This window comes from Anguilla rostrata, chromosome 13, assembly GCF_018555375.3.
Source record: "Anguilla rostrata isolate EN2019 chromosome 13, ASM1855537v3, whole genome shotgun sequence".
NCBI lineage: Eukaryota > Metazoa > Chordata > Actinopteri > Anguilliformes > Anguillidae > Anguilla > Anguilla rostrata.
Window position 1 is genome coordinate 3,869,093 of NC_057945.1, and position 26,466 is coordinate 3,895,558.

General features: G+C 50.5%; 1 protein-coding gene across 2 annotated transcripts; it reads left to right on the forward strand.

The window, feature by feature from the left end:
• On the forward strand, positions 1–26,409 carry mars1 (methionyl-tRNA synthetase 1). 2 transcript variants are annotated; one of them, XR_010325054.1, is made up of 22 exons: positions 1–248; positions 1,992–2,082; positions 4,497–4,575; positions 5,347–5,478; positions 5,616–5,691; positions 6,318–6,487; positions 7,567–7,676; positions 8,188–8,304; positions 8,730–8,933; positions 9,735–9,936; positions 10,749–10,823; positions 11,649–11,819; positions 13,314–13,409; positions 14,331–14,448; positions 14,904–15,117; positions 16,148–16,279; positions 19,490–19,598; positions 20,846–21,037; positions 21,864–21,935; positions 24,048–24,173; positions 25,314–25,855; positions 25,945–26,409. XR_010325054.1 is itself a non-coding variant. In XM_064305987.1 (21 exons), exons 1-21 carry the CDS (start codon positions 146–148, stop codon positions 25,461–25,463), a joined length of 2,739 nt encoding a protein of 912 aa, XP_064162057.1. In that variant the 5' UTR covers positions 1–145; the 3' UTR covers positions 25,464–26,409. The 2 variants fall into 2 exon arrangements, 1 of the variants encoding a protein (XP_064162057.1); XM_064305987.1 differs by having other exon boundaries at positions 25,314–26,409.
• The last annotated feature ends 57 nt before the right edge of the window (positions 26,410–26,466 follow it).

Sequence of the window (26,466 nt, forward strand, 5' to 3'; positions counted from 1 at the left end):
TATGTTTACTAGCAGTTGCATCAGCGCTCAGCATTGGTCGGGTTGCCGGTGGAGGCACATGTCCGTGTATTTGTTGCTCAGACAGCTGCGCTGGGTATTATCTTGAGATTCACAGGAAACGTATAAAGTTGGACACCAACGGAAAATGAATTTGTTCGTTAGCGAAGGTAATCCGCATTGTGTGAAGGTCCTAGCGGCGGTGGAACTCACTGGAGTAAAATGTGACATCAGTCATGTGAATCACGAAGGTGGGTTGGTTACAACTTAAGAGAGCGTAGGACTGTTACATTAGCGAGCTTGCGGAGTCGAGTTGTTAAGTGAATTGTCAAACTCAGCTCGCAGCATGTCTCTAACGGTTCTATTTAGCTAGTCTCCATTTGTTTGAATTCTGCATTTGTATTTTAGCCAGTTGGCTCATTGTGGATCCGTTGGGTATCAGTATTTTAAGGTTTGCCTAGATTAGCAGAGTTATCTGGATAACTAGCTAGCAGGCAAGGTGGAGGGAGTTAACTGTGTCGTCAGCTACTTTGATCAATTGAGTGCAATAAACAACGCAAACCAGGAGACTCTGTGGCTCTCCAGGACCAGAGTTAATTTTTTTGTGAAGTTAGATGCTCATAACTGATGTCCATGGCATGTTTAAAGGTCCAGGAAACTGGATCCAAATTGTGGTTTATTCCCCAGAAGTGACAAGTTTTTGTCTTCTTGATATTTACTCCAACGTTTTAACCCAATAATTTTTGCAAGAATCATATTTCTTGACCGTTTGTGAATGCAAAGAAAGTGTTAAAACAACACCAACAAAGAATGAGCAGATTTCAGTTTCCTGTACCTTTGTGTATTCTTCATCTCTTTCAATCCATGATGGTTTTCTGACATGTGTCGCTCATTGAAATTGCAATTTCGGAATGTCAATCAAACTGAAGTCCTGGAAGGCCGCAGTTGTGCTGTTACCTCACACACTCACACACGGGCACTAACCGTTCTGCCCTGCGCTGTTACCTCACACATGGGCGCTAACTGCTCTGCGCGGTTACCTCACACACTCACACACAGGCACTAACTGCCCTGCGCTGTTACCTCACACATGGGCGCTGACTGCCCTGTGCTGTTACCTCACACACAGGCCCTAAATGCCCTGTGCTGTTACCTCACACACAGGCCCTAAATGCCCTATGCTGTTACCTCACACACTCACACACAGGCGCTAACTGCTCTGCGCGGTTACCTCACACACGGGCACTGACTGCCCTGAGCTGTTACCTCACACAGACGCTAACTGCCCAGCTCTGTTACCTCACACACACACACACACACGGGCGCTAACTGCCCTGTTACCTCACACACGGGCGCTAACTTCCCTGAGCTGTTACCTCACACGGACGCTAACTGCCCTGCTCTGTTACCTCACACACTCACACACGGACGCTAACTGCCCTGCTCTGTTACCTCACACACTCACACACGGGCGCTAACTGCCCTGTTACCTCACACACGGACGCTAACTGCCCAGAGCTGTTACCTCACACGGCCGCTAACTGCCCTGAGCTGTTACCTCACACACTCACACACGGGCGCGAACTGCGCTGAGCTGTTACTTCACACACGGGCGCTAACTGCCCTGTGCTGTTACCTCACACACTCACAAACGGGCGCGAACTGCGCTGAGCTGTTACCTCACACACGGGCGCTAACTGCCCTGTGCTGTTACCTCACACACTCACACACGGACGCTAATTGTCCTGAGCTGTTACCTCACACGGACGCTAACTGCCCTGTGCTGTTACCTCACACACGGGCGCTAACTGCTCTTAGCCAGGGGTAGGGCTTCACAGCTGTTCAGGCCCGCCAAGCGGCAAATTCTGGCATATGCCTAGGGTGCACGAGACCGGCCCGTTCCGTGTTCCGTGTTCGCTGTGGTGTTCGCTGTTGAACATGTTGGTGACCGTGTCTCTCTCTGTGTTGGTGTCTCTCTCTCTGTTGGTGCACAGAGAGGGTGGTGCCCTACCTGAGCCGGCCCACACTCCCAGCCCTGGCGCTGCCCTCTGGACTGCATCTCTTCTCCCCCAACGCCATTTGCCGGTGAGTTCCGCCACGCCCTTAGCGGTGCGCTAGCCAAGCGGGTAAAAGCAGCGGTGAGCTAGCCGAGCGGGTAAAAGCAGAGGTGAGCTAGCCGAGCGGGTAAAAGCAGCGGTGAGCTAGCCGAGCGGGTAAAAGCAGCGGTGCGCTAGCCGAGCGGGTAAAAGCAACGGTGAGCTAGCCGAGCGGGTAAAAAGCGAGCGGGTAAAAGCAGCGGTGAGCTAGCCGAGCGGGTAAAAAGCGAGCGGGTAAAAGCAGCGGTGAGCTAGCCGAGCGGGTAAAAAGCGAGCGGGTAAAAGCAGCGGTGAGCTAGCCGAGCGGGTAAAAGCAGCGGTGCGCTAGCCGAGCGGTAAAAGCAGCGGTGAGCTAGCCGAGCGGGTAAAAAGCGAGCGGGTAAAAGCAGCGGTGAGCTAGCCGAGCGGGTAAAAGCAGCGGTGAGCTAGCCGAGCGGGTAAAAGCAGCGGTGCGCTAGCCGAGCGGGTAAAAAGCGAGCGGGTAAAAGCAGAGGTGAGCTAGCCGAGCGGGTAAAAGCAGCGGTGCGCTAGCCGAGCGGGTAAAAAGCGAGCGGGTAAAAGCAGAGGTGAGCTAGCCGAGCGGGTAAAAGCAGCGGTGCGCTAGCCGAGCGGGTAAAAGCAGCGGTGAGCTAGCCGAGCGGGTAAAAGCAGCGGTGAGCTAGCCGAGCGGGTAAAAGCAGCGGTGAGCTAGCCGAGCGGGTAAAAGCAGCGGTGAGCTAGCCGAGCGGGTAAAAAGCGAGCGGGTAAAAGCAGAGGTGAGCTAGCCGAGCAGGTAAAAGCAGAGGTGAGCTAGCCGAGCGGGTAAAAGCAGCGGTGAGCTAGCCGAGCGGGTAAAAGCAGCGGTGCGCTAGCCGAGCGGGTAAAAGCAGCGGTGAGCTAGCCGAGCGGGTAAAAGCAGCGGTGAGCTAGCCGAGCGGGTAAAAGCAGCGGTGAGCTAGCCGAGCGGGTAAAAGCAGCGGTGAGCTAGCCGAGCGGGTAAAAGCAGCGGTGAGCTAGCCGAGCGGGTAAAAGCAGCGGTGCGCTAGCCGAGCGGGTAAAAGCAGCGGTGAGCTAGCCGAGCGGGTAAAAGCAGCGGTGAGTTAGCCGAGCGGGTAAAAGCAGCGGTGCGCTAGCCGAGCGGGTAAAAGCAGCGGTGAGTTAGCCGAGCGGGTAAAAGCAGCGGTGCGCTAGCCGAGCGGGTAAAAGCAGCGGGGCGCTAGCCGAGCGGGTAAAAGCAGCGGGGCGCTAGCCGAGCGGGTAAAAAGCAGCGGTGAGCTAGCCGAGCGGGTAAAAAGCAGCGGTGAGCTAGCCGAGCGGGTAAAAGCAGCGGTGAGCTAGCCGAGCGGGTAAAAGCAGCGGTGCGCTAGCCGAGCGGGTAAAAGCAGCGGTGAGCTAGCCGAGCGGGTAAAAGCAGCGGTGAGCTAGCCGAGTGGGTAAAACGCGAGCGGGTAAAAGCAGCGGTGAGCTAGCCGAGCGGGTAAAAGCAGCGGTGAGCTAGCCGGGCGGGTAAAAGCAGTGGTGCTCGCTTGCGGTTGAAGAACAAGCGTTCACAAAACAAAACGATGGGCGGAACAAATCCGCCACTCACTGACCCAAACCAATCACGGTGTGCTGCTGGGGAGAAGCGTGACTCGATTGGTTCAGACTAGCCAAGCTGAACGGTCATCAGAAACTTTACTAAATATCTAAAATCTATATTATACATCACGCACAAAAACCCAATTGAAAACACACTAAAACTGGGTAATGTTTTTTAAAAGCTCAGAAAGTGAACTATGCCATTAAAACGGAAACAAAAAAAAGCTGAATCTGTGGGTCTCCAGGGCAGTGAATACCAGTGGTGTAGAGAATGAATCTGAAACATGGCTGACCGTGTCCATGTCTGAAAACACAATGCATCTTTCATCTGAGCTGGCCCTTTCTCCTGGGTAATCATTTCCATAATTGCAATAAACCATACCAAGATTTGAATACATTTGCAACGATCCAAGTATAGGCCATGTTTTATTGTCTGTTTTGGGAATGTCATATAGACATGGCATGATTCTTTAAAAAAAAATGTTCTATAGATAAAATGTAAATTAGACTTTCAAAAGAATAAGTATTGGAAGCTTCAAGTTGCTTGCTCTGCTGTTTGCATTACATACACACACACACACGCGCGCACACAGACTCTCACACGCTCGCACACTCATACAGATACACACACACACACACACAGACATACACGCATGCACACACACACACACACACATACATATACACGCACACGCACACAAACACACACATGCACACACACACACACAAACACACACCCACACACACACGCACGTGCACACACACACATACATACACACGCACAAACACACACACGCACACACACACACACTGCTGTACTGTCCTCTCTGGGGTTCTGTGTCACAGGTTCCTCTTTGAGGCCAGTGGACGGGAGGCCAGCAGCCTGGCCAATCAGTGGCTGGAATGGGAGGCAACTGAACTTCAGGTGAGACGGTCTGTACAGGACAGAAACTGGCTTTTCTGCTAAACCGTTTAGTTAAGAACAGTCCAGTACCTGCAGACGGGTAGATGGGCCTCCAGCATTCACACACTGTCCCCATAATGTCCCTGCCCTGCACACATAACGTCCCCACTGCGCAGGTTAACTCTTTACACAGTCACACTGAGGAACTCACACACTGTCCCCATAACGTCTCCACTGCACAGGTGAACTCTTTACACAGTCACACTGAGGAACTCACACACTGTCCCCATAACGTCCCCACTGCACAGGTGAACTCTTTACACAGTCACACTGAGGAACTCACACACTGTCCCCATAACGTCTCCACTGCACAGGTGAACTCACACACTGTCCCCACAACGTCCCCACTGCACAGGTTAGCTTTTTACAAAGTCACACTGAGGAACTCACACACTGTGCCCATAACGTCCCCACTGCACAGGTGAACTCTTTACACAGTCACACTAAGGAACTCACACACTGTCCCCATAAGGTCCCCACTGCACAGGTTAACTCTTTACACAGTCACACTGAGGACTGTGTCTGACGCCTGTGTGCTGTGCCTGTGTCTAACCCCTGTGTGGTGTGGTATGCCTGTGCTGGAACTCTGTGCTGTGCCTGTGTCTGACCCCTGTGTGCTGTGCCTGTGTCTGAACCCTGTGTGCTGTACCTGTGTCTGACCCCTGTGTGCTGTACCTGTGTCTGACCCCTGTGTGCTGTGCCTGTGTCTGACCCCTGTATTCTGTGCTGCAGCCTGCTCTGGCCCAGGCGCTCCACCTGTCTGCCCTGCAGGGGAAGCGGACGGAGGCTGCCACCGCCCTGCAGGCCCCCCTCAGCGTCCTGGAGCAGGGCCTACGCAAGAGAGCCACGCCCTTCCTCTCCGGGGTACGCCCACACTGCCGCCCGTACAGGCCCCTCCCTCTCTCACACACTCATCCACTCTTTCACTCACCCATGCTGCTGCCTTGTTTTTGCGTGGTCTTCATGTCCTTTAAATGTAAGTAAATAGCCCTGTGTTTTAGGAGGAGGTGTCAGTTGCAGATATCGTCCTCTGGGGGGCGCTCTACCCTGTCCTGTCTGACTCCAGCTTCATGACAGGTGAGAGAACAGGAAATTCTTCTGAACATCTGATTATTACAGCATCATTTATCATTATTACATATTATTTATTAACTCCACAGTTACATACACTGCTTACAATTGTGACCTACTATCCACCCATTCCGTACAGCTGGATATTTTGCCAAAGCAGGTCAGTTTAAGTACCTTGGGTACAGCAACATGCCACGTGGGATTTGAACCTGCAACCTCTGCATTATTAGCACATTTCCCTCGCCACAGAACCGGCTGCTGGCATAAACGGTCTCCGCGATCGTTTAGGGCCACAACCACGGATTGGATGCACAATTTGGTTTTTAAATGTTTTATTTCTTTGTAAGACATTTTAATTGTGCAGTAATCAGAGGACGTGAATATCTTTTTTTACGCTATTGCTATTGTGCCAGTTGCCCCCCAATACCCCCAAGCCCGTTTCTGCGATCGATCGCCCCCGGTTACTTCTTGTCTAGGGCCGCCATAATCCTAGAGCTGGACCCGCCTAGCCGTTGGGCTAAACTGCCCCCCCGATTTGTGATGAGTTCAGATGTCTGGGAAATCCAATGAGAGCTATCCTCTGTTTCAGCGCATGCATGTGTGTCTCCCTCTCCCCCCCACCCCTCCGACAGGTGAGCTGGCGCAGGTGGGCGGGTGGTTCCAGCGCGTGGCCCTGCTGCCGGCCTGTCAGTCAGCAGTGAGGGCGGTGCTAACGGGGAAAGGGGCGGAGTCGCAGCTGAAAGCGAAACAACCCGCCCCGCACGCCCAACGGAGAGAGGCACAGCCCTGCAACCAACCCGAGGTGAGAGAGGGGTGGAGGTGTGTGTGAGAGAGAGGGGGGGTGAGCCTAGTACCGTCATGTAAATATCATGTCAGTTATGACCTGTCAATCACAAGATTGTGTAGCAAATAGCGCTAAACTTCTACGGGACCCAGATACCGTGTCTTTTAGGAACAGTCATCAGTCATTGGATACAGCAACAATGCCACTAAGTTGGTAGCACTGTACAGGAGGGACTCTGATTGGTTGGTTGGTCATGGTTAGCCACTCCAATTGGTTGGTTAGTGTTAGAGTTAGGAGCTGCTCTGGTTGGTTGGTTAGTGTTGGGGTTAGGAGCTGCTCTGGTTGGTTGGTTAGTGTTGGGGTTAGGAGCTGCTCCGGTTGGTTGGTTAGTGTTGGGGTTAGGAGGTGCTCTGGTTGGTTGGTTAGTGTTGGGGTTAGGAGCTGCTCTGGTTGGTTAGTGTTGGGGTTAGGAGCTGCTCTGGTTGGTTAGTGTTGGGGTTAGGAGCTGCTCTGGTTGGTTGGTTAGTGTTGGGGTTAGGAGCTGCTCTGGTTGGTTGGTTAGTGTTGGGGTTAGGAGCTGCTCTGGTTGGTTGGTTAGTGTTGGGGTTAGGAGCTGCTCTGGTTGGTTGGTTAGTGTTGGGGTTAGGAGCTGCTCTGGTTGGTTGGTTAGTGTTGGGGTTAGGAGCTGCTCTGGTTGGTTGGTTAGTGTTGGGGTTAGGAGCTGATCCAGTTGGTTGGTTAGTTTTGGGGCTAGGAGCTGCTCTGGTTGGTTGGTTAGTGTTGGGGTTAGGAGTTGCTCTGGTTGGTTGGTTAGTGTTGGGGTTAGGAGCTGCTCCAGTTGGTTGGTTAGTGTTGGGATTAGGAGCTGCTCCAGTTGGTTGGTTAGTGTTTGGGTTAGGAGCTGATCCAGTTGGTTGGTTAGTTTTGGGGCTAGGAGTTGCTCTGGTTGGTTGGTTAGTGTTGGGGTTAGGAGCTGATCCAGTTGGTTGGTTAGTGTTGGGGTTAGGAGCTGCTCCAGTTGGTTGGTTAGTGTTGGGATTAGGAGCTGCTCTGGTTGGTTGGCCATGGTCTTGATGTGCCCGGGCCTTAATTTTTAGGCTGAGGACACAGAGGTTGTGGTCACTGAGGAGGAGATGCAGGCTGCCGCCCAAACCTGGAACCTGGGACTGAAGGACTGCCCCGCCCCCATCAGCAGAGAACACCCTATGTGAGTTTAACCTTGTGTCTGAGTTCTGTGTGTCTGTCTGTCTGAGTTCTATGTATCTGTTTGGGTTCAGTGTGTCTGTATGAGTTCTGTGTGTCTGTCTGAGTTCTGTGTGTCTGTTCGAGTTCTGTGTGTGTCTGCTTGAGTTCTGTGTATCTGTTTGAGTTCTATGTGTGACTCTTTTAGTTTGGTCCGTCTGTTTGTGTCTGTTTGAGTTCTGTGTATCTGTTTGAGTTGTGTGTGTCTGTTTGAGTTCTCTGTGTCTGTTTGAGTTGTGTGTGTCTGTTTGAGTTCTCTGTTTGTCTGTTTGAGTTGTGTGTGTCTGTTTGAGTTCTCTGTGTGTCTGTTTGAGTTGTGTGTGTCTGTTTGAGTTGTGTGTGTCTATGCTCAGTGAAATCCCTGCGTTTGAGTATTGCGTTTGCAGTAATTTAGTAGTGCAGCTGCACTGTATTTCAGTATACACAGCAGGACATGAGCCGCTAATGCAGTGTCCATCTGTCCGTCTGTCCATCAGTCTGCCGCAGGACGGCAAGCGGAACATTCTGCTGACCAGCGCCCTGCCGTACGTCAATAACGTCCCTCACCTGGGTAACATCATCGGCTGCGTGCTCAGCGCCGACGTCTTCGCCAGGTGACCTTCCTCTTCCTCTCCACATACAACATAAGAGCATAAGAATACATAATGAGGAGAACAGGCCATTCAGCCCATCTAGAACATAAGAACACACAATGAAGAGAACAGGCCATTCAGTCCATCTAGAACATAGGAACATAAGAATACATAATGAGAAGAACAGCATTTAATCCATCTAGAACATAAGAAAATAAGAATACATGATGAGGAGAACAGGCCATTCAGCCCATCTAGAACATAAGAACATAAGAATACAGAATGAGGAGAGAAGCAGGCCATTCAGCCCATCTAGAACATAAGAGTACATAATGAGGAGAACAGGCCATTCAGCCCATCTAGAACATAAGAACACATAATGAGGTAAACCGTAAAGTGTATTTTTCGGTAACTCCTCTGTACCCGCTGATTGGGTGCTGACGCAGGTACGGGCGCCTGCGGGGGTGGAACGTGCTGTTCGTCTGCGGGACGGATGAGTACGGCACGGCCACGGAGAACAAGGCGCGGGAGGAGGGGCTGACCCCGCAGCAGATCTGCGACAAATACCACGCCGTCCACACCGCCATCTACCGCTGGTTCCACATCGACTTCGACTACTTCGGCCGGACCACCACCCCCCACCAGACAGAGTGAGCGCGGGGAGGGGGCGTGTGTGAGTGTGAGTGTGAGTGTGAGTGTGAGTGTGAGTGTGTGTGAGTGTGTGTGTGTGTGTGTGTGTGTGAGTGTGTGAGTGTGTGAGTGTGTGTGTGAGTGTGTGAGTGTGTGAGTGTGTGAGTGTGTGAGTGTGTGTGTGTGTGTGTGAGTGTGTGAGTGAGTGAGTGAGTGAGTGAGTGAGTGTGCGTGTGTGTGTGAGTGCGTGTGTGTGTGTGAGTGCGTGTGAGTGCGTGTGAGAGTACCTGTGTGTGTGTGTGTGTGTGCGTGCGTGCATGGGGGTGTGTGTGTATACCACTCACACTCAAACTAGTGTTAGGATGTTTTCAGAGAGAGCGGGAGACTCCCAGGATAACGCTGGATATTTTCAGTATGGCCCACACAACATAATAATAGTAATAATATTAACAACAACAATAATAATAAACATATTCACATTGTGTAAAACATGAAACAACATAAATTAAGGTGTGAAGAACATGTATTCTAATGAATGAATGAATGAATAATTGCATTTATATCGCACTTTCCCGAATGCTCCAGGTGCTTTACAGTGATGAGTGGGAACTCCCCTCACCCACGACCAATGCGTAGCACGCACCTGGGTTTAAGTGGCTAAAACTGGCTAATATAAACAAATATGTGTAGTACAGGTTAAAAAAAAAGACTAATAATTGTACATTATCTCTTTTAAAAAAATGAGTCCACAAAATAACTGTTGTAAATCAATTCGTTGAACATATATTTGATGAATATATATATTTTGTGATCTCTCTCAGGATAGCGCAGGACATTTTCTGGCGTCTGCACGAGCGCGGCTTCCTATTGGAGGACACGGTGGAGCAGCTGCGGTGCGAGGGGTGCCAGCGCTTCCTGGCCGACCGCTTCGTGGAGGGGGTGTGCCCCCACTGCCGCTACCCCGAGGCCCGCGGCGACCAGTGCGACAAGTGCGGCCGCCTCATCAACGCCGTGGAGCTCAAGGTCGGGGGTCAGGGGTCAGGGGGTCAGGGGGAAAACACGTCTGTTTCTGTCCAGGACGGCTGAGGTCCTCTCAGCTCGATGGGGCTTCTGCAAGCTGTTCAGCAGTGCTGGTTTTCACTGACCATCTGCTCGTGTTTTTGTCGTCAGTTACTATACCACCCCCCCCCTTTCTCTCTCTCTCTCTCAATTGAATTGAATTGAATTCAAATAAGCTTTATTGACATGATGTATATACTGTATATATTAGGGCTGGGCAATATATCGACATTATATCGATATTGTGATATGAGACTACATATCGTCTGGGATTTTGTATATCGTAATATGGCATAAGTGTTGTCTTTTCCTGGTTTTAAAGGCAGCATTACAGTAAAGTGATGTAATTTTCTGAACTTACCTGACTGTTCTAGCTGTTCTATTATTTGCCTTTACCCACTTAGTTATTACATAGGCATTACCGATGATTATTTATCAAAAATCTCATTGTGTAATTTTGTGAAAGTACCAATAGTCATCCCCACTATCATCACAATATCGATATCGAGGTATTTGGTCAAAATTATTGTGATATTTGATTTTGTCCATATCGCCCAGGCCTAGTATATATATATATATATGTATATATATATATATATATATATATATATATTGCAAAAGCATGGGTACAATAAACATATAAACACAATACAACTTTGTGTTTGTGTGCGTGGTATTTGTGTATGTTAGCTGGTGTAATGTCATGTGTAAATTAGGTGAAACAGTGAATTAATTAAAAATCTCGCTCTGTCTCCCTCTCCCTCTGTCTCTCTCAGGACCCCCAGTGCAAGGTGTGCAGACAGACTCCAGTAATCCAGTCTTCCAAGCACCTGTTCCTGGACCTGCCTAAGGTACAGCGTGGCTTTCAGATAGACTTGCTCTGTAATGGTGTCCTGCTGACCTGGGGCAGTGGTGCCATGCTTACCTGGGGCAGTGGTGCCATGCTGACCTGGGGCAGTGGTGTCCTGCTGACCTGGGGCAGTGGTGCCATGCTGACCTGGGGCAGTGGTGTCCTGCTGACCTGGGGCAGTGGTGCCATGCTGACCTGGGGCAGTGGTGCCATGCTGACCTGGGGCAGTGGTGTCCTGCTGTCCTGGGGCAGTGGTGCCATGCTGACCTGGGGCAGTGGTGCCATGCTGACCTGGGGCCGATGCATTATTTGAACTGCTTTCACACTTCAGACGTCAGTAAAATACCAGCATATGGTAATGGTAAATGGACTGCATTTATATAGCGCTTTTATCCAAAGCGCTATACAATTGATGCCTCTCATTCACCCATTCACACACACACTCACACACACCAACGGTGAAAGGCTGCCGTGCAAGGTACCAATCAGCTCGTTGAGAGCAATTAGGGGTTAGGTGTCTTGCTCAGGGACACTTCGACACGCCCCAGGGCGGGGGATCGAACCGGCAACCCTCCGACTGCCAGACAACCGCTCTTACCTCCTGAGCCATGTCGCCCCCCATATAACCGCCAATTTATTTAAGAACCAATTTTTTCTTTCATGATTGTGCAGTTTCTTCAGCAGCGTGTTTCGTTCAATTATCTTCGACCTACAGGAGTGCAGTCATGTTTTTGCAGCACCTAACGTATTTCAGATACATATTTCATCCCAAGCCTAACTCTCCCTCTCTCTCTGTCTCTCTACCCTCTGTCCCCCTGTCCCGTAGCTGGAGGGCCAGCTGGAGGAGTGGCTGGAGCGGTCCTTCAGTTCGGGCGACTGGACGGCTAACGCTCGGCAGATCACGCGCTCCTGGATCCGGGACGGCCTCAAACCGCGCTGCATCACCAGGGACCTCCAGTGGGGCACCCCTGTCCCGCACCCCGATTTCTCTGAGAAGGTGCGGGACAGCGTCCTCACAACATGATTACACCTGGAGTGACTGTGTCCTCACAATGCATACACACCAAACCACACATGTACACACACTCTAAACCAGAGGGACTGTGTCCTCAGAATGCATACACACCAAACCACACATGTGCACTCTAAACCAGAGGGACTGTGTCCTCACAATGCATGCACACCAAACCACAAATGTACACACACTCTAAACCAGAGGGGCTGTGTCCTCAGAATGCATGCACACCAAACCACACATGTGCACTCTAAACCAGAGTGACTGTGTCCTCACAATGCATGCACACCAAACCACGCTTGTACACTCTAAACCAGAGGGACTGTGTCCTCACAATGCATGCACACCAAATCACATGTACACTCTAAACCAGAGGGACTGTGTCCTCACAGTGCATGCACACCAAACCACAGATGTGCACTCTAAACCAGAGTGACTGTGTCCTCACAATGCATGCACACCAAACCACACATGTGCACTCTAAACCAGAGGGACTGTGTCCTCACAATGCATACACACCAAATCACATGTACACTCTAAACTAGAGGGACTGTGTCCTCACAATGCATGCACACCAAACCACACATGTACACTCTGTCCCAGAGGGACTGTGTCCTCACAATGCAAACACACCAAATCGCAGGTGCACCTGTAACTCACTCTTTTCTGATGGGTAGAGGAACAGAGGCTGTTTACCCCAGTAGTTTGAGGTTCCTGTTTTTTTTTTATTTGTGACTTTTATGTTTATTAGATGTAGATGGACTTGGACACTTTTCCTTTTTCTAAGGAGTTTTGTTCTTGCAGCCTTCTGGCACATACACATATACACACACATGCACACTAACACACACGCACATACACACACACTTACACTCTCTCACATATGCACACACACACTCACGTACACACACACACTCTCACACATGCACGCATGCACACACACACTCTCACATGCGCATGGACACGCACACACATGCACGCACACACACTCTCTCCTACATGCCGCGGATACGCACAAACACACAGTCTCGCACACATCCACAGACGCACATACAGACACACACACATGCTCACACTCTCTCACACACACACATGCACACACACACATTCACACTCTCACCAACACACACACACACACAGACACTCACACACACACACACTCTCTCACACACACACACACACACACACACACACACACACAGACACACACAGACAATCACACACACACACACACTCTCACACACACACTCACACACACGCGCACACACACACACACGCACACACACTCACACACACACACACACACACTCACACACACAGGCCCGTCCTCTGTTGAGTACCCAAACTGGGAAATGAAGCAGATCCTAAGACCTCATGGTGTCTGCTTTTTTCAACTGAAGAGGTTTAACAGAGAATATCTGCTGTCAGTTTGTGTCATGCTTATTGTCATATAGTAAACATATTTCAATATTTTAGGTGTTCTACGTGTGGTTCGATGCCCCGATTGGTTACCTCTCCATCACTGCTAACTACACCAGCCAATGGGAGAAGTGGTGGAAGAACCCAGATCAGGTCATTATGAGTGACATATTCTGTCCGTTTTCCGCATGCTCTTTGGCTTTGAGTAAATTTGAGTATAATTATTACGTTTCTATTTGAGTTTATACATTACATTTCAAATGATTATGTACTCGGATTAGAAATGTGTTGCTGTTTATTTATTGTAGAATATTGTTTTCAGTTCAGTTACAATACTCAGCAATATGAAAAGAAAAAACTATTATGGAGTAAGTGTCTGATTTGAGGTCAATTCCATTTCAATTAAGTCAGTTCTGGAAATGAGCTGAAATGAAATTACTTAAAATCATAGTTGAGCATTATGGCCATTTTTTTTTGGATTGTGTGTGTGTGCATGCATGCATGCATGTGTGTGTGTGTAAAAGTGTGTGCAAATGTGTGTGTGTGTGTGTGTAAAAGTGTGAATGAGTGTGTGTAAATGTATAAAAGGTGTGTGTAAATGTGTGTGTGTGTGTGAATGAGTGTGTGTAAATGTGTAAAAGGTGTGTGTAAATGTGTGAATGTGTGTATATGAGTGTGAATGAGTGTGTGTAAATGTGTGTGTGTAACTGTGTGTGTAATTGTGTGTGTGGCGTTCTCTCGCAGGTTGAGCTGTATAACTTCATGGCGAAGGACTTGTGTGTGTGGCGTTCTCTCGCAGGTTGAGCTGTATAACTTCATGGCGAAGGACTTGTGTGTGTGGCGTTCTCTCGCAGGTTGAGCTGTATAACTTCATGGCGAAGGACTTGTGTGTGTGGCGTTCTCTCGCAGGTCGAGCTGTATAACTTCATGGCGAAGGACTTGTGTGTGTGGCGTTCTCTCGCAGGTCGAGCTGTATAACTTCATGGCGAAGGACTTGTGTGTGTGGCGTTCTCTCGCAGGTCGAGCTGTATAACTTCATGGCGAAGGACTTGTGTGTGTGGCGTTCTCTCGCAGGTGGAGCTGTATAACTTCATGGCGAAGGACAACGTGCCGTTCCACAGCGTGGTGTTCCCCTGCTCCCTCCTGGGCGCTCAGGACAACTACACGCTCGTCAACCACCTCATCGCCACCGGTGAGCAGTCCCCTGCGCAAAGTAACCGCTCTGGATCTGCTGCATGCACTGCTGGAGTCACTTGTGTTGTAGTTCAGTCAATTCAGGAAATGCATTTATTTGAATGGTTTTTAAAAAATCCTTATTAGAGATATTTTCCCTGTTCGTTCACTGATTTTTGTTTATTTTCCTGAACTGAGCTGAAATGAAATTGGCCTGATTTCATTAAAAGAAGCAACTATGTTCACAAACATTCAGAACGAAATTCTTTCGACACGAGTGTGTGTTTTGGTTAGCTATATGTGGTTAGTTAGTCAGCCATTTAGCTTTTTCAAGTTTTGCTGGAACGTAAAGAGTTAAAGCGTTTCAGGTAAGGTCAGGTGATGTTGCATCGGTATCTCGCCCCTGCGAGACGCGGGTTTTGGGGGAGGGGGGGGTCACACCGCGTCTCCGCTGAAGTGCGCCCCCTCTCCCAGAGTACCTCAACTATGAGGACACCAAGTTCTCCAAGAGCCGCGGCGTGGGCGTGTTCGGGGACATGGCCAAGGACACGGGGATCCCCGCGGACGTCTGGCGCTTCTACCTGCTGTACCTGCGGCCCGAGGGCCAGGACTCCGCCTTCTCCTGGGCCGACATGGCCCTGAAGAACAACTCGGAGCTGCTCAACAACCTGGGCAACTTCATCAACAGGTGAGGCGGGCCGGAGGGGCGAAGGGTCCGGACCAGCCGGCCGCGCCTACGCAAGGCTGCGAGCGACGGACCGGTTGGTTTGTTAGCGAAGCACATCCCTCAGAGCTGGCGGACTTCCCCCACGTCAGAGTGTCAACCTGGTCATAATGGCATAAGCTTATGAGTGAGGCTAGGCTAATAGTACCTGTAGCATAAGGTATTGAACCTGTCAAGTGAGGTTAGCTAAATCGTAGCGTACATTTATGAGCCATGCAAGTCAGGCTAGGCTAATCATGGCATACATATATGAGTCTCACAGGTCATGCTAGGCTAGTCATTGGATACATTTATGAGTCTCAAAGTGAGGATAGGCTAATCATAGCACACATTCATGAGCCTCCCAAGTCAGGCTAGGCTAATCATAACACACATTTATGAGCATCACAAATCAGGTTAGCCTAATCATAGGATACATTTATGAGCCTCAAAGTGAGAATAGGCTGTGGCCTGTGTCTGTCAGGGCAGGGTCAGTGTGGCTCATTGCAGTACTGTAGTATTGCTGAGTGACCCTGCTTGCCTGTGGCCTGTGTCTGTCAGGGCAGGGTCAGTGTGGCTCATTGCAGTACTGTAGTATTGCTGAGTGACCCTGCTTGCCTGTGGCTTGTGTCTGTCAGGGCAGGGTCAGTGTGGCTCATTGCAGTACTGTAGTATTGCTGAGTCTGTCAGGGCAGGGTTAATGTGGCTCATTGCAGTACTGTAGTATTGCTGAGTGACCCTGCTTGCCTGTGGCTTGTGTCTGTCAGGGCAGGGTCAGTGTGGCTCATTGCAGTACTGTAGTATTGCTGAGTGACCCTGCTTGCCTGTGGCTTGTGTCTGTCAGGGCAGGGTCAGTGTGGCTCATTGCAGTACTGTAGTATTGCTGAGCTGCAGTGGCAGGTAATTGGCTCATCGTATGAGTTTGCTGAGTCTGTCAGGGCAGGGTTAATGTGAATCATTGCAGTACTGTAGTATTGCTGAGTGACCCTGCTTGCCTGTGGCTTGTGTCTGTCAGGGCAGGGATGTTTGTGACCAGGTTCTTTGAGGGCTCGGTTCCGCAGATGGAGCTCCTGCAGGAGGACCTTAAACTCCTGGCACAGGTGGGCTGGGAGCTGCGGCAGTACATACAGCTGCTGGACAAAGTCAGGTAAGAACACACCTGCATGTTTCACACGCTAACTACACACACCTGTCTGTCTCACACACTAACTACACACACCTGTCTGTCTCACCTTAATACATACACTGTCGTTCACACGCTACTAACACACCTGCTGTCTACACGTAACTACACAACCTGTCTGTCTCACACGCAACACACTCTGTCTCACACGCTAACTACCTACACCTGTCTGTCTCACACGCTAACTACACACACCTGTCTGTCTCACACACTAACTACACACACCTGTCTGTCTCACACTCTAATTACATACACCTGTGTTTCACACGCTAACTACACACACCTGTCTGTCTCACACGTTAACTACACACACCTGTCTGTCTCACACGCTAACTACACACACCTGTCTGTCTCACACGCTAACTACACACACCTGTCTGTCTCACACTCTAATTACATACACCTGTCTGTCTCTCACGCTAACTACACACACCTGTCTGTCTCACACGCTAACTACACACACCTGTCTGTCTCACACGCTAACTACACACACCTGTCTGTCTCACACGCTAACTACATACACCTGTCTGTCTCTCACGCTAACTACACACACCTGTCTGTCTCACACACTAACTACATACACCTGTCTGTCTCACACACTAACTACATACACCTGTCTGTTCCACGCTAACTACATACACCTGTCTGTCTCGAACGCTAACTACACACACCTGTCTGTCTCACACACTAACTACATACACCTGTCTGTTTCTCACGCTAACTACACTGTCTGTCTCGAACGCTAACTACACACACCTGTCTGTCTCACACGCTAACTACACACACCTGTCTGTCTCGAACACTAACTACACACACCTGTCTGTCTCACACGCTAACTACACACACCTGTCTGTCTCACACTCTAACTACACACACCTGTCTGTCTCACACGCTAACTACACACACCTGTCTGTCTCACACACTAACTACATACACCTGTCTGTCTCACACACTAACTACATACACCTGTCTGTCTCACACACTAACTACATACACCTGTCTGTCTCACACGCTAACTACACACACCTGTCTGTCTCACACGCTAACTACCTACACCTGTCTGTCTCACGCGCTAACTACCTACACCTGTCTGTCTCACACTCTAACTACACACACCTGCCTGTCTCACACGCTAACTACACACACCTGTCTGTCTCACACACTAACTACACACACCTGTCTGTCTCACACTCTAATTACATACACCTGTGTCTCACACCCTAACTACACACACCTGTCTGTCTCACACGCTAACTACATACACCTGTCTGTCTCACACGCTAACTACACACACCTGTCTGTCTCACACGCTAACTACACACACCTGTCTGTCTCACACTCTAACTACATACACCTGTCTGTCTCACACCCTAACTACACACACCTGTCTACGTCTACACACCTAGCTAACTACATACAACCTGTCTGTCTCACACGCTAACTCACTACACCTGTCTGTCTCACACGCTAACTACCACACCTGTCTGTCTCACACCTAACAACACACTGTCTCCACACCTAACTACACACCTGTCTGTCTCACACGCTAACTACATACACCTGTCTGTCTCACACGCTAACTACCTACACCTGTCTGTCTCACACGCTAACTACACACACCTGTCTGTCTCACACGCTAACTACACACACCTGTCTGTCTCACACGCTAACTACACACACCTGTCTGTCTCACACACTAACTACCTACACCTGTCTGTCTCACACGCTTAACTACCTACACCTGTCTGTCTCACAAGCTAACTACATACACCTGTGTCTCACACGCTAACTACACACACCTGTCTGTCTCACACACTAACTACTTACACCTGTCTGTCTCACGCGCTAACTACACACACCTGTCTGTCTCACACTCTAACTACACACACCTGTCTGTCTCACACTCTAACTACATACACCTGTCTGTCTCACACTCTAATTACATACAGCTGTCTGTCTCACACGCTAACTACACACACCTGTCTGTCTCACACTCTAACTACATACACCTGTCTGTCTCACACTCTAATTACATACAGCTGTCTGTCTCACACGCTAACTACATACACCTGTCTGTCTCACACACTAATTACATACAGCTGTCTGTCTCACACGCTAACTACACACACCTGTCTGTCTCACACACTAACTACATACACCTGTCTGTTTCACACTCTAATTACATACAGCTGTCCCTTGCACACACACACACTGTATACCTCTTCCTCACATCTTTGGCCTCTCCTGAACTGTTCGTGATTGTTTGTCCCTTCCATAAATAAAATATTTTTGACTTTCCCACACTGTTCTTAAGTAACCATAGTAATTCATGGCCCTTTGGCTTAATTTTATAATATTTCCAGTTTTTCATCAATAGAAGTGTCATTCACATCTGTGTGAGCCAGACCTGCCGATCGCACAGAAACACAGCTCTCCTAATCCCATAGCACAGGCTCGTTTTAGCTCTCCAAAACCCATAGCACAGGCTCGTCTGAGCTGTTTTAAGACCATAGCACAGGCTCACCTGCGCTGTCCTAATCCCATAGCACAGGCTCGTTTGAGCTCTCCAAAACCCATAGCACAGGCTAGTCTGAGCTGTTTTAAGACCATAGCACAGGCTCACCTGCGCTGTCCTAATCCCATAGCACAGGCTCGTTTGAGCTCTCCAAAACCCATAGCACAGGCTCGTCTGAGCTGTTTTAATCCCATAGCACAGGCTCACCTGCGTTGTCCTAATCCCATAGAACAGGCTCATTTGAGCTCTCCAAAACCCATAGCACAGGCTCGTCTGAGCTGTTTTAATCCCATAGCACAGGCTCACCTGCGTTGTGCTAATCCCATAGCACAGGCTCGTTTGAGCTCTCCAAAACCCATAGCACAGGCTCGTCTGAGCTGTTTTAATCCCATAGCACAGGCTCACCTGCGTTCTCCTAATCCCATAGCACAGGCTCACCTACGCGCTCCTAATCCCAAAGCACAGGCTCACCTGTGCTCTCCTAATCCTATAGCACAGGTTGCTGCAGTAAGCGCTGGTAAATCTGGAGGAAAGCACTGAAGAAAAGCCAGAAGTGCTGTTTTCAAATAGTGGCAATCCCCAGAGATGTGAATGACTGACACTTTATCTGCACACAGTGCCACCTGGTGGATGTTCCCTGACACTGCCATGTATTTCAGAATCCGGGACGCTCTGAAGTGCATCCTCAACATCTCTCGCCATGGAAACCAGTACATCCAGGTCAATGAGCCCTGGAAGAAGATCAAAGGAGGGGACCAGGAGAGGCAGGTGTCCCTCTCGCACTTTGCACCATCCTGTCCCGCCCCCTCTCTGTTCCTCTGTACTGCCCCCTTTCTGTTCCTCTGTGTAGCCCCGCCCCCTCTCTGTTCCTCTGTACTGCCCCCTGTCTGTTCCTCTGTGTGGCCCCGCCCCCTCTCTGTTCCTCTGTGTAGCCCCACCCCCTCTCTGTTCCTCTGTGTAGCCCCACCCCCTCTCTGTTCCTCTGTGTAGCCCCACCCCTCTCTGTTCCTCTGTGTAGCTCCGCCCTCTCTGTTCCTCTGTACTGCCCCCTGTCTGTTCCTCTGTGTAGCCCCACCCCCTCTCTGTTACTCTGTACTGCCCCCTCTCTGTTCCTCTGTGTAGCCCCACCCCTCTCTGTTCCTCTGTGTAGCCCCACCCCCTCTCTGTTCCTCTGTGTAGCTCCGCCCCCTCTCTGTTCCTCTGTACTGCCCCCTGTCTGTTCCTCTGTGTAGCCGCCCCCTCTCTGTTCCTCTGTACTGCCCCCTTTCTGTTCCTCTGTGTAGCCCCGCCCCCTCTCTGTTCTTCTGTGTAGCCCCACCCCCTCTCTGTTCTTCTGTGTAGCCCTGCCCCAAGTCCAGTTTCACCTATACTCTAATAAGATGATTCCTTTATTTTGTTTTGCAGTTTGGCACACATTTAAATGAAAATTCCTGGGATCAGTAGTGTTTGCAAAATTTTCCAGCATTTTTCCAAAGTTTAAAGTATTAATGATGCATATTTGATTAGATCTGACACTAAATTCCTCAGGGTCTCTGCCTCTCCTACATGACCAAGAAAAAAAAATGTTTTCATTTCAAATTCTCTTTTGGAGTTCAAGGCATTCCCTTTTGCACACACACATTTGCATTTGCTTTTATCCGGAGGCTTATGCAGCCAGCATCTGCGTTTTCATTGGCTCACACAGCAGCGTCTGCGTTTTCATTGGCTCACACAGCAGCGTCTGCGTTTTCATTGGCTCACACAGCAGCGTCTGCGTTTTCATTGGCTCACACAGCAGCGTCTGCGCTTTCATTGGCTCACACAGCAGCGTCTGCGTTTTCATTGGCTCGCACAGCAGCGTCTGCGTTTTCATTGGCTCACACATTCCCCGGTGCAGAGCAGCGAGCTTTCCACCCACTGGCTGCTCTCTGTGTAAAAACACCCCCTCCTTGATATGACTCCGCCCTCTCGTCTCTCGGGAGTGTGTGTGTGTTTGTGTAACGCCCCGCTCTCCAACCCCCCCCCCCCCCAGGCAGCGTGCTGGCACGGTGACGGGCGTGGCGGTGAACGTGGCCTGCCTGCTCTCCGCCCTGCTCCACCCCTACATGCCCACGGTCGGCGCCGCCATCCGCGACCAGCTGCGGGCTCCGCCCACCTGCATGGAGGCCGCGCTCCAGGGCGCGGGCAGCTTCGTCTGCGTCCTGCCCGCCGGGCATCGCATCGGCACGGTGAGCGGGCGCACCCGAGCGGGCACACTGGGCGCCGGAGTATACCCTCAGCGCCAGGGGAGGGGGACATTACACCCACAGTCCAGCTACATGCCACCCATTTCCCTTTCAGTGTGATTCACTGCCAATGCTGAGCAGAGTTTTGGGCTAATTTGCCATCTGTGGCTAATGCTGTTAGCATTGGTGTCTTCAAATTGATGGATGTTGGTTCATATGTACAGAACCTCTCACACTCACTCTCTCTTTCTGTCTGTCTGTCTCTCTCACACTCACTCTATTTTTCTGTCTGTCTGTCTCTCTCACACTCACTCTCTCTTTCTGTCTGTCTGTCTCTCTCTCACTCACTCTCTCTTTCTGTCTGTCTGTCTGTCTGTCTGTCTCTCTCACACTCACTCTCTCTTTCTGTCTGTCTGTCTCTCTTTCTCACACTCACTCTCTCTTTCTGTCTGTCTGTCTCTCTCTCTCACACTCACTCTCTCTTTCTGTCTGTCTGTCTCTATTACTCACTCTCTGTCTGTCTGTCTCTCTCACACTCACGCTCTCTTTCTGTCTGTCTCTCACACTCACTCTCTCTTTGTCTGTCTGTCTCTAATACTCACTCTCTGTCTGTCTGTCTCTCATATACTCACTCTCTGTCTGTCTGTCTCTTTCATACATACTCACTCTCTCTTTCTGTCTGTCTCTCTCACACATACTCACATAATCACTCTCTCTCCCCACTCTTGTACTCTCATTATCTCTGTGTCTCCTGTTCTTTTTTCATTCCCTCCATCCCTTTGTGAATCTCACTCCCTCTGTCTCTCTCTCTCTCTCTCTCTCTCTCCAGGTCAGTCCGTTGTTCCAGAAGCTGGAGGCCGATCACATTGAGGCACTGAAGAAGAGGTTCGGGGGTCAGCAGGTGAGAGGTCAAAGGTTATGCACCTACTGGGTTACTGTGATGCGCACTCAGATCTTCAGACATCGGCCAATAGCGCGGCCTCGTTTCTGACGGGATCCAGCTGGTTAACCCCCGAAAGGCTGCGCGCCCTCCTTTCTCACACTTCACTCTTCTTATCTTCCCTAGCGCTTTCTCTCTCCTTCCCCCCGCCCCCCTTTCTCATCTCTGCCTCTCCTTCCCTCCCTCCTTCCAGCCGGAAGAGGAGGCTGCCGGTCCTCAGGTAATCCGGTGGCCGCTCGCTTGGCGGAAATCTCTCGCTTCTTTTTGCCGTCGACGGCCGCTAACTCGTCCGCGGGGACTCGCTAACGCGCACGCGGCTGCTTCGCTTCTCTTAAAAACAGGCGCTGACGCTTCCCCGAAGCGCTCGCTTGGCCCTTTGTTCTTCGCTCTGGCGGAGCGTTCCGCGCTTCGCGGGTTCCCCCGGGGGCCTGGTTTGCGGGGGGGGGGGAACCGACCGGGGCGGGTTCGCGGCGCGAGGCGCTATCGCCGGCCGATGACGCGACGCCGCTAATCGGCTCCGGCTGCCCCTTCGGAGCCCGCGTTCCTCGATCCCGCCGCCGCCGCCGCTCCCTCCGAGCGGAGACGGCGGGAACGAGGAGCTCGGGGATTTCCTCGCGTCGCGGCGAGCCGTCCGGCCTTCCGAAGAGCCAGAGAAACACGTCAGCGGTACGATCAGCCCGAGGTCTGAGGATGGGCTCTCCAGGCTTGGTTGTGTTACAGTTTCGTTTTGAATAAAGGGAAAACACTTTCCTGACATTCATTATTTATTTAAAAGTTACGCTTAAACGAAAACATGTTTTGTTTTCTGCTGAGTTCTTCAACGTAGATTTTTGGCTCGTTTTGAACGCAGGGACGGACGATGGAGTGAAGCTTTGTGTCTAACTAGTCCCTCACGGTTTGTCTACCATCTTTACAAATGCGTCTGATAGTTTCTGGTGTGTCCGTGTTTATACGTTGGGTTATTAAATGCTTGTTTTCCACCATTACCTTTTTGACACCAGTTTGATTTCATTAGACTAGTGGATGGAGGCACTTGTTATATTCATAATTCAGTGCTGACAGAAACATTCATTTCTGTTGCTATGACCGTTAGACCTATCAACAGGCCGCGCTGTAACCACGGTGATTCCGATCAGTCTGGGCATGTCGAAGTGTCCTTGAGCAAGACACCTAACCCCTAACTGCTCTGGCGAATGAGAGGCATCAATTGTAAAGCGCTTTGGATAAAAGCCCTATATAAATGCAGTCCATTTACCATTTACCAGTCTAATGAAACAAACCCGGATGACTTTTGGAAAAAGTCGCTGCTGGAAGAGTGTGACAGGAGGCGTAAACTAATCCTTGCGCTGTCAGACGGCTCAATTCCACCCCCTGTCTGCCTGAATCTCTGCTGCCTGCTGTCTGCCTGTCTGTCAGTCAGTCTGTCTCAACTTGCATCCATAGTTAATCGATCATCTGTGAGCCGAAATATGCATTCTGATACAGTCATTATGCATTTTCAGTTTGTCAGTAAAACCTGGTCCCTAAAAATAGTTTTAATTTTCAGCATCTTCATCTTCATTTCAACCACCCATCCTCTACCCACCCCCCCACCCTCAAAAATCATGGCATTATTGCCCTGACCACACACAGGAATAATATTTCCAAAGAATCAGTCACGTGATGCACATAATTAACAGTAGCAAGTATATCAGATACAGGTTCATTTAAGAGCTGGTCTTGTAACCTGAAGGTCACAGGTTCGATTCCCAGGTAGGACACTAACGTTGTACCCTTGAGCAAGATACTTAACCTGCATTGCGTCAGTGTACATCCAGCTGTATAAATGTAAATGCTGCGTAAAAGTTGTGTAATTCGCTCTGGATAAGAGTGTCTGCTAAATGCCTGTAATATAATGCAAGAGATGCTGTCTCTACCTCACAGTAGCCACATACATGTTCTTTTGGTAGCCATGTTTTTTTTGTAAAACTCTTTTCCACCCTCTTTCTCTCTCTTCTTCCCTCTCCCTCCCCCCTCTCTCCTTCTCCCTCTCTCCCTCTCCCACCTCCCTCTCTCCCTCTCTCTCTCTCTCAGCCTAAAGCACCCTCAGAAGCCACGCCCAGTCCAGCGGTTGCCCCCGCCCCCACCCCAGCCCCCGCTGCCCAGCCGTGTGCAGACCCAGAGAGAGCCCAGCAGCTGGCCCGGGAGGTGGCAGAGCAGGTCGGTATGCAAGCGGGCTAGACCCGAACCCAGGCCTAGACCCGAACCAGGCCCAGCAAAATCATCCATCCTCCATTATCTATACCTGCTTATCCTGGACCCAAACCCAGGTCTGGACCCAGGCCCAGCTCAGTCCATCCATCCACCATTTCATCTATCAATCCATTGTCTATATCCGCTTTTTCCTGGTCAAGGTCGCTGGGGGTGCTGGAGCCTATCCCAGCATGCATTGTGCGAAAGGCAGGTCACCAAACTATCACAGGGCACACACACCATTGGCCCCCAGTGACCCCCCAGAAATGTCCCTGTAAGCTACACTCAAAATGGTGGAGGTGCAGGAGTATGTGCAGGTCTCTACATCAGACAAAAAGATGTCCGGTTTCACATGTGAAATGCGTACCTGAAGCTGCCTGTGCCTCACCTGTGCTTCAGGTGCATTATTCTATTTTACCTCCGAGAAACAGGGCGAGCGGGCGCTAACATCCGCGTGTGTGTTCTGCAGGGCGAGCGGGTCTGTGTGTGTGTGTGCGTGTGTGTGTGTGTGTGTGTGTAACGCTTGTGTGTGTGTTCCTCAGGGTGAGCGGGTGTGTGTGTGTGTGTGTGTGTGTGTGTGTACACGTGTGTTGTGTGTGTGTGTGTGCTAGGGAGCGGGTGTGTGTGTGTGTGTGTGTGTGTACACTCGTGTGTGTGTGTGTTCCTCAGGGCGAGCGTGGTGTGTGTGTGTGTGGGTGTGGTAAGCTGTGTGTGTGTGTTGTGTTGTGTGTGTGTGTGTGTGTGTAACGTGTGTGTGTGTTACTCAGGGCGAGCGGGTGTGTGTGTGTGTGTGTGTGTGTGTGTGGTGTGTAACGCTCGTGTGTGTGTTCCTCAGGGCGAGCGGGTGTGTGTGTGTGTGTGTGTAACGCGTGTGTGTGTTCCTCAGGGCGAGCGGGTGTGTGTGTGTGTGTGTGTGTGTGTGTAACGCTCGTGTGTGTGTGTGTGTTCCTCAGGGCGAGCGGGTGTGTGTGTGTGTGTGTGTGTGTGTGTGTAACGCTCGTGTGTGTGTGTTCCTCAGGGCGAGCGGGTGTGTGTGTGTGTGTGTGTGTGTGTGTGTGTGTGTGTGTGTGTGTGTGTGTGTAACGTGTGTGTGTGTGTGTTCCTCAGGGCGAGCGGGTGCGGGTGCTGAAGGCCCAGAAGGCGGAGAAGGCGGCCATCACAGCGGAGGTGTCCCGGCTCCTGGAGCTGAAGAAGCAGCTGGCGCTGGCAGAGGGGCGGGACCCCGCCCCCACACCCCAGAAAGGGAAGAAGAAGTAACGAGGGATGACTGAGGAGGAGAAGGAGGAGGGGAAAGAAGTAACAAGCGATGGGCGGAGAAGGAGAAGGAAGAGGGGAAAGAAGTAACAAGGGATGGACGGAGAAGGATGAGAGAAAAATAACGAGGGATGACTGAGGAGAAGAAAAAAGTAACGAGGGGTGGATAGAGGAGGAGAGGAATGGTTGGGTCGGCGACAGAAACGAGGGGGGGTGAGAGCGTTGCTCAATAGGGAACAAGATTTAAAGGCACGGCGACCAATTCCTTTAACCAGCAAATCGGGTGATGTCTGTGGAAAGGGGGTGGAGCAAATGAACAGTGCCAGCGTAGCTCCGCCCATCTCAGGTGTCCTGTGGCGGTGCCTCAGTAACGGGGTTCATCCTCATCAGTAAAGGTGGGGCTGCCAAGCGTTCCTGGAGATCTACCATCCTGTAGGTTTACACTCCAACCCTAACAAAGCCACACCTCATTCAACAGCTAGAGCAGGGCTGCCCAACCCTGCTCCTGGAGATCTACCATCCTGTAGGTTTTCACTCCAACACTGACAAAGCCACACCTCACTCAACAGCTAGAGATCTCGTTGAGCTGCTAATTAGTATAGTCAGGTGTGCCAAATTAGGGTTGAAATGAAAACCTACAGTAGATCCCCACGTACAGGGTTGGGCAGCCTCGAGAAAAGGAGGTTCTCTGCATCTCTACAACGGCGTGGTGCTGGTCGACACAAGTGGCTGTTTTAATAGGTCAATTCTGTGCGATGTGTCAGTCAAGAAACAAATCTTTTTTTTTTGTTTCTTGGATCCTGGAAACCACGGACTGTTGGGAATCAGGGGAGTGTAACACAAGGATCGTCTGAATCCAGTCTTAGTACTTACTGATGAACGCTGATTTGTCACTCTCAAACATCATCCATTCTGCCTTTTTCCAAAGCGAATAAATCATTTAAATTTCTCATTGCGCTTTTATTTGTGTGTGTTGGTGCAAAAAAAAAGACACTTGTAAAGGGAA

Coding starts and splice junctions, on each gene's coding strand:
- mars1 (XM_064305987.1), top strand. CDS start 146: ATGAATTTGTTCGTTAGCGAAGGTAATCCGCATTGTGTGAAGGTCCTA. Junction 7,677..8,187: donor ATCAGCAGAGAACACCCTAT/GTGAGTTTAACC, acceptor TCTGTCCATCAG/TCTGCCGCAGGACGGCAAGC. Junction 19,599..20,845: donor GAGGGGACCAGGAGAGGCAG/GTGTCCCTCTCG, acceptor CCCCCCAGGCAG/CGTGCTGGCACGGTGACGGG.